Source organism: Coloeus monedula (assembly GCF_965178545.1).
Source record: "Coloeus monedula genome assembly, chromosome: 15".
NCBI classification, from domain to species: Eukaryota; Metazoa; Chordata; class Aves; order Passeriformes; family Corvidae; genus Coloeus; species Coloeus monedula.
Window position 1 is genome coordinate 7,189,477 of NC_138795.1, and position 8,619 is coordinate 7,198,095.

An 8,619-nucleotide genomic window follows, 5' to 3' on the forward strand; every position below is an offset into this window, starting at 1 on the left:
AATTTATTTTTGTATATCCATGGTGTGATTCTTCAACATAGATCATTACAGCAGTAAGGAGGAGAGACGACAGCATGTGGGTCGATCTGTGCTCCATGAAGCAGAGCCAGAGGCATTTTAGAGCAGGCAGTGCTGCAAAGCTCAGCGGTGAAGCTCCTCAGCAGGAGCAGGGGCTGGAAAGCACTTGCTTTCTAGAAGGGAAATTATCTCTGAAGAGCAGAGGAGTGCCAGCATCCACCTCCCTTCAGAGGGGAACACAGAGACAGGGAAATAGTCTCTCTCTGATGGTGCCACATGACTGGCTCCCCTGTGCCAGGGGCAAACAGTGGTTTTTGGGAGAGCTGTGGCCTCTCTCACCAGGCACTGCGTAGCTGGAGAGGCCAGGCCAGTGCTGACATCCATGAGGAGGAGCTGGGCCACAGGAAGTGTGCCAGGAGCCCGGCCAGCGCCAGACCCAGCAGCAGCCAGAGCAGCCAGGCACTGGCGTACAGTGGTGCCAACCTGAGTGGGAGAGAACCCTGTCAGGCACTGCCAGCCCAGCCAGGGCACAAGGCACACTGGCAGGGCTGAGCACCCCCACCCTCCTTTGAGACAGGGAAGAGGTGACACAGCCATGAACACATGGGGGCAGGAGAGGAGGAGGAGGTGGTGAAAATCTGCCTGCAGTCCCACCCGTGGGAAGGAAACCTGTTCAGGGGCCACATCCTGCTCCCAGCCTCCCTGTGCTGGTTTTGGGTGCCCACGGCCCTGGTCAGGTACTCACCGTCCCTGTGCAGCCACGGTGTATCCCTGGAAGTACTTGAGGCGGGCGTAGAGGTACAGCAGCCCACATGCTGCAGCCACACCTGTGGGGAAGAGGGGAGCTGGGGATGCCTGGACACTGCTGTGTTCCAGCACCGTCACCCCAGCAGATGGGGCATGACCAGAAAACCAAACACAGAGTTATTTGGCTTTAAACCACTGTGGGAGTTTAAATGTTTTCTTCCTTCCCTTTTTGTGAGAGATGAACTTCTCTGCCCCAAAGAGTTGCCCTGGGACTTGGGTTGGCAACGTTCGCTTAAATGATTTCTCCTCACGTTTCCTGTGGCAGCAACCAAATCCCCTAAACTCACTTGGTAGGGATAGACAGTGGATGAGTAACTGTTTGGGTTATGGTTTCTCATTCTGACACAGCACTGCCTCAGCTGCTGGCACCCTGGACAGCCTCACCTTGTCTAGGAGAAGCAGCACAAGAGGACAGCCAAGCTCTGGTGAAGGAGCAAGGGCTGCCAGTGCCTGCTCCTCCAGGCAGGAATGGGCCCAGCTGCTCCCAACAGGAGCTGGGGCACTTCATGGTCAATCCAGCTAAAGGGGAAATTTGTTTTCCATGAACAACAGCGTCACAAGCACAGAGAGAATGTGCCTGAGTCACAATGGGATTTAAACTGGGGTTGGGGTTTTTTTGTTTGTTTGTTTGTTCACATGGTTTGGGTTGGAGTTCCCCCCCACATCCCTGTTACCTTGATGGAAGAAGATTCCAGCAACCCAGAGGAGTGAAATGAAGATTGGGAAGTACTCTGAGCAGTTTGCCCTGGTGAGAACCAGAGATGAGAGTTAAAATTGCCTCCTTCTATGTCAGAGCATGGATAACCAAGGCTGGAGTAGGGAACGGCAAACTCACATCAGAGCTGATAAGAACCATTACTGTGCTGTGGGAAAGGAGCCTTTTCTGTGATCCAGAACACCCAATATCTGTATTTAACAGAAAAAAAGCACCCAAACAACACACAGTGTTCACCTCTCCTGCATTCACATGGCCCTGGAATGATGAGCTGTGGCTGAGATGGAGATTTGTCTCTGCTGGACCCTCGACAGGCTCCATTCTGTACACAGCACCATCACAGACAGCTGCTGCACCGCCAGCTGCTGCAGGAGAGCCTCCATGTCAGTATTTAAGGAGCTTTCTCTTCCCCTCAGGTGAGCACAGCCCAAATTTGGGAGTGACACATGTCACATTCTAAGAAGGAGACTTCTCTCAGATAAAATTCAGCAGAAGGTGATCAGATCTGCAGCCAGGTTTTCTTCTTCCTTTTCCCTTTAGTGGCAAAAATACTGATTTTCTGCAAGAAGGCTAGGAGCTGTGCTGTTAAAGACACTGGTTTTGCTTCTCCTACATTTTACTATTCCCTAGGCAATTTAATCTTAATTTTTGCCAAAAATGAACCAACCTTTGGAGAATAGAGCCAGGCCAGGAGCTGGAAAAAGCCTGTAGAACCTTATGCTGTAAATGCAGTTTGAGCCTCAGTGAAGGGAGGCTGCCAGGTTTCTCCAAGTGAGTAATATGTCAATACCACTTTTCACCTTTTTTTTTTTTCCAATATATCAGTTTATCCATTTGTGTACTATTCCACAAGGAAAAGAGGAGAAAACCCCACAAGTTCTCAAGTCCAAGTTCCCCGAGGTCACCTTCTCTGCCAGTTACAGCCAGGGCTTCCCAGAACACCACAGCCCATGGCATGACTTGGTTAACACACATTTAATAGTTAAGTATTTAATTAAAAGCCACATCAGCAGCTCCCCAGCTCACAGAGGCTGATGTCTCCAGGCAGGCTGGCCTTCCATGGCACCACAGAAGGACTGAAGCTGGTGTTTTTGTCACTCCACAAATGCTTCCTGTGCACTGGCGAGGGAACGCAGCTGCTTTGTTCGGGATTTAGTGCTGTGCTGGAACTACCCTTCACACCAGCCCCAGCCAATTCCTTTCAATCGCTTACAAAACAGAATGACTGAGATGAAAGACAGAATCTGGTGCCTGTTGGAAGCCGAAGGGATCTGTGAACATTTCCAGTTTACCTCCAGCATTGCTCTCTCCATAGGAACAGAGCAAAAAGAAACAGCCCTCAGCAGGGCCCCACGAGTGCTGACTCTCACAGTACAATGGCTTCTGAAAGGGAAAAAATTAAAATGCTCTTGTTGCTGGTTCTGCCAGCAAAGCCCTTTGCTTCAATTCAACAGCAAAACACTACAAGAAAATATCAGGTTATTAATAAAGCTTTGGCTGCTCTCACCATTTGGAGCCAAAGGTAATATTAAATTTAATGATGCTAATCATGAATGCTCTGCACCTCCTCCATACGGCCACTAATTCATAATTTGGCTGCCTCACAATGCCAGAAGGAGAATTATCATGGATCTGCAGAAACACCCCAGCCAAAGTGCTCCAAATCAAAACTCAGACCTTTGCACACAAAGCATTGAAAAAAAAATCTAATATCAGTAGCAGTAAGTGAAAAGGTGACCACCGTCTCCCGACAGTGACAGTTGACTCAAGTCTTATCTAGACAAAGTCACCACAAAAAGTCAAAATCTTACTGAGCTCTGAAGGTCCGCTCAAATTCAGGGTGACCTGTTGTTTCAGGAGGGGAAATCCTGTGCTTCCGACGGGCGTAGATCACCTGCATTGCAAAATAGGCTAAAAACAGAACACAGGAATGGTAACAGACCAGCAGTGCTTATTTAGCCAAGCTTTATCTGGCTTGGAATCAAGCAAGTGGTTAGAATAAAAGAGATAATATGATCTAGGTCCACAGTCCAGGGCTGTCACATATGACCTGTAATAAATGTGCCATTTATTTCACGTTCATGGTTTTGATGCCATAGAGATTTTTTGCCTTTCCTTTTATACCCCTGTTATACTTTTTTACAGCTTCTGTATTCCTAGTGCTTATTGCCTACATTCTTGGACTTGTTTGTTCAGCTAGAAGACTAAACATTTTAGAAGCTTCGTAGGTACAGGATAGTGTGCCCCAGACCCCAAGGTCCTCTCCAGAACACATTCTGTAAACTAAGATAGAACTATCCAGGGGAAGGTTCCTTGGGGAAGGGGGCTCATTCGAGCCTCTCGTTGGGGAATTTTTGATAGATGTGCTAATTAGTAACACCTTTAATGATATACCAGATCTTTTGGGGTGTGCATTGTGGTGCGCATGGAGGTGTATTCGACCTAGACATAGTGCACCTAAGGATCCTTAAAATAAATACCAAGGTAAAATCCATTTTTCCCTTCTAACCGTGTTTGACTCTTGATTTTAAGACCAGGAAAAGGCATCAGTTTAAATTCAGGTTTGGTTATCCCAGCTGAGCACCAGTGCTGGATGACACTTTGCATCATCTCATGCCCAGCAGAGCCCTCAGTGCTGCTCTCCAGCAGATCAAACAAAAAGTAAAACCTTACCAAGTCCACACCGAGTCACAGAATTATTTCTTAATCTTGCCCTTTGTGTTTAGACCATCCGTACACCCTCAGCCAGTCTGATGGGAATGATGTGCAACACTCTGCTATTCCTAGTGGATGCAAAGGATGGTCCACGTCACAGAGCAGCATCCAAACTGTCAGGCACTGGGGTATCATTAAGTCAATTAGAGATGCTTTTAATCATGGCAATAAAAGGAAATGGGGAAGAGGGCAATTTTTTCTTGCCCCTTGCTCCTGCAGGGCAGCCCCAAGAGTCCAGCAGTTCAAGGAGCAAAGGTGCCTCCCATGCCTGCTATCAGCCTGTGCCACGTTTGAGCCAAGGCACTGACTCAGTGTCTGCTACATCAGTCCTTTGTACATTCGTAAAGGACATGGAAAGTCACTTCAAAACAATGAAAACTTGCCAATATGAAGATTTGGAGTGTTTCACTATTTATTGAAATCTCCTACTCCCACAGGCAATTGCTGATGCTCCAAGTGTTTTATTTAGGTGCACTACTACACTGTTGCTTTTATTGAAAACTCCTATTTCTTATAGGAGAAAACTAAATTATGAAAACAATTACTTTGGTGACTGTGGTGGTGTCACTGAGACGCTTGTGTGAGCAAAGTCCTCGCGTAGCAACATTTCCAGAGTTCACATAGAGACAAGGAGTAAGGCCTGCCTTGGGGACTGTCTCATTGTAACAAAGATAAAAGCAGAACAGCAGGATAGAGAAGGGGAAGTAGGAACAGATGTTCCAAGATTAGAGGAAAGACATGTGCCTGCAGAAAAGCATTAGAACATACGTAGAAGGGCATTAGAAATGTAAATAATCTGATGCTCTGTGACTTGTGTATCACAAGGCTTTAGTAACATAAATACCAACAGTCATTCCTTTAAAGACACATTTAAGAACAATTAAGCACGTTCTAGCGTCTTCCACGGTGACCCAGCCTTAAACAAAAGGTGCTGACAGAGCAGGGTGGGGAGAAACAAGAATGCTCCCCCCTCTTGGATTCATTTGTAGAGCACTGGTCACGGGTGAGGGTACTGTCCTTCCCCAGAGGTCCAGCGGGACATGACCCAGCATTCCCTCTCTGTATCCAGAGAGATGTAACACGCAACTGGAATTCAGCAGCTGCTGGCAGAGCCCTGGGAATAAGATGAAACCATGACTCATCCTGTTACCTCCTCACCTCAGGTAATCACCTCTCCTCCTCCCTGATGCTCTCAGGGTCTCATCCCGGTCTCCTCTCCAGAAATGGACTGAGCTGAAGTTACAGCATCATGAGCAGCTCTGCTCGTGGCATAAGCCAAACTGCACTGGGCAATGCTCTTCATCCTGCTTTGTGCCATCTGCAGCTTTCCTAGCGTAGGATTCTTGTGACTGATGAGTGAGATAAGAGTCATTTCAGATCAAACTTCTCCATCAGCTCTACAATTAGCATCTTGCTTCTACACAGGGGTTAATATTCAGACAAGTCCTACCCAGATCCCTGACACTTAGGGATGGGTAACATACAAAATAACCACCCAAGAGGAGCAGGAGCCTTTTGGAGGATGGCTGTCTGTTCCCCAAACCTGGTGTAACGGTGAAGCACTAAGGATGAAGAATCAGTCCCCAAAAGCATTTCTCAGAATGAGGTGTTGAAAAAACCCACACTGCATGAGCCTTCTCAGCACAGACTTTTAGAAAAAAGTGTTCAATCTACTCTGCAGGACCCTTCAAACTATTTTTTTTTTGTGATTCATGTCTCGAGGTTAATCACCTGTGTGGATTCCCATGTGGCTTAGGGGCTCAGCTCTCCCTGAACTTTGCTCCTCAGCGGAAATATTCTTCATTCTCTATTTGATTATGTCCACAAACTTGTCAAATCATATCATAGCTGCTATCTGCCACATTTGAGTGAACCTGGCAAACAAGCCCTGTGGGGCCTGACAGTGACATTGCATATGTTTTCTTTCCTTTGAAGCCATAAAATAAAGGGGGGGGGGGAGGGGAGGAAGGGGAAACTGGTAGAATAATTTTGCTCTGTGGTACAATGTTCACCACAAGGCTGGGACACGTATCTATAGAGCGCTAAGCTCAAGAGTTTCACTAAACTGAGAATGATTAAATTAAAAAGGGGAAAGTTACTTAAAAGAATGTGGAAACTGCAGGATTCCAGGAAATTTAAAAGGAAACATAAAAATCAACCAACGTTGTACCAAGGTCAGCCATTAAATTACATCTCCCACACCAGGATGTGATGGAGGAGTGTCACAGGGAATAGCCCATGTCCGTGCTCAGAGCGAGACCCAGACCTGTAACTCACCTACACAAATGCCCTTTCAAAACATGCAGAGAAAGCCACTGCACAGCTCAGAACCCCAGTGACACAGGCACACGTATTTCATAGTGGATGGAAGGGAAACACACAGGATTCTGCAATTGCTCCTTGGCTTCCCATGCACAGACCATAAACCCAGGATACTTTATCCGATCGAACACAGATAGGAGGGTGTCAATGCCTGCTATTTATCTGGTGGCTTCACACCTGGCTTGCATGCCATGAAAGGAAAATGCTTAAGGCTGCAACCTTTACAAAGTACTTGAAATTCTCATTAAACAAAAACATTTGAGACAAAACTGCTATGTACGGATTTGCTGCTGAGGGTTTCCCAAAGGAAAAGGGCTCAGCAGGATTTCTGTGACTCAATTTCAAGTTTTCTTCATGGCTTCTCTTTGCACACTAAACACTCGCTCCACCTCCACTTAGTTAAATAACAAAAAAAATTCATAGTACAAAAGTTTCTCCCATTTGTAGTCACAGCATTTCTCTGTAATTTGAGTGGAAATTACAGATAATTCGGAAGTCCTGAGGTCTTTTTTTTTAGGTGGCATATTTTGTTTTAAATAATGCTTCTATTAAGAGATTTATCATCTGATGGCTAAAAGCACATCAGGCTGCTCATAGATTCACATCCATTTGCAAGCAGAGATGTGATAGCTGTATGGTGAATTAATACAGTAATAAACCCCACAAACTTTCCCTTATAGAAATGTGAAGATTTTAATAAAATGGGGGCTCTGTCCCCATCCCAGGCAGGGGAGTGACCGTCCTGAAGACCAAGAGGGAGAGACTTTGCCCAAAAGACCCACAAACAAAGAGCTTGGCAACACCACTGTTCTTTCGAAATGGTCTAAACACAATGCATCTATTTAAATTAGAAGTCACTGAGTTCCTTTGAAGAGCTCTGTGTCTATTTCTGACCAGAACTTGCATTAGTTTCCAAATTACTGTGCTCTCAGTTCATCTTGTCATCTACACTGTGCCATATGAACGTACAAGGGGATCGGCCACAGAGAAACACCTGTGTGCACGAGGCTCTTTCCTCCATGTCTGTACACTGACCTCCTCACCAGCACATTTACTAACCTGCCCTTATTTTGGCTACCTCCAGCCACTGCAAGTTACAAATTACCTACTAGAATTCAATCACAAACTGGTGTACTTTAAGAACATCCTGTTGAAATTGCTTTAAGTCTGAAAGTTTTACTTGCTGGCTTTGAGGATCGTTTCAGTCCCTGTTAAATAATGATCACTCTCAGGCATGACACTTCTGCCATGGATAGCCAAACATTTGTATCATTTTACCACGTTGGAAAACAGTGACTTTCACTCCACAGACACTCCAAGGAAAATACAGGAACCACACCCCACAAAGTTTAACATAATTAGCTGAATACCATCTGGCATTGTACAAAGGACATTTACCTTGCTCCAGGACTCCCAGAACTGTAACCATGGCCAGCAGGTCTATCTGATCTCTCATGCTCCTGACTGTGGAGCAAACCCCAACCTGATGCAATGGGTACAGCCGTCCCAATCCTTTCTCCCCACCACCACCAAATTCCACAGAGCTGACTCTGAGCACAGGTGTTTCCTCCACCCACACCTTAACTCACCTTAACTCTCTCCACACCACGTGGTTTTTCAAAGCAGCCACCCACGAGAAAATACCTATTCCAGCCAAGTGCCTTTAGCTGACCAATGGAGTGGGGAAGAATTTTGCATGAGCAAACTATGAAATTCTCCTAATAACATTTACAGATTTTATACCATGATTGAATTATATGTTGCCAGCAATGGAAAGATGATGGAATTCTTTCCAGCCCTTTTGTTGCTAGTTTTAATGAGCTCTGAAGCATCTCAATTATGTGCAAGGTTGTAAAAATTATTAACAAGCATTTACAAATTAATGACTTGACCTTCTGCTCTTATTTCAAGTAGTGGAGTTGACCATGAAAGATTTGATACACTCCAGCTGAAGTAACTTAATTCTGTTATCAGATTCTGTAATTTTAGAAGAACATTCAGATACTTTATCCTACTAATTACTACTCTAAGTTTACCAAAGA

General features: G+C 45.6%; 1 protein-coding gene across 1 annotated transcript; it reads right to left on the reverse strand.

The window, feature by feature from the left end:
* Nucleotides 1-353: 353 nt before the first annotated feature.
* On the reverse strand, nucleotides 354-8,033 carry LOC309578818 (leukotriene C4 synthase-like; the record flags this gene model as incomplete). The annotated part of the gene is made up of 5 exons (XM_082291720.1): nucleotides 354-501; nucleotides 764-845; nucleotides 1,500-1,570; nucleotides 3,352-3,451; nucleotides 7,976-8,033. 5 exons carry the CDS (start codon nucleotides 8,031-8,033, stop codon nucleotides 354-356), a joined length of 459 nt encoding a protein of 152 aa, XP_082147846.1.
* Nucleotides 8,034-8,619: the final 586 nt, after the last annotated feature.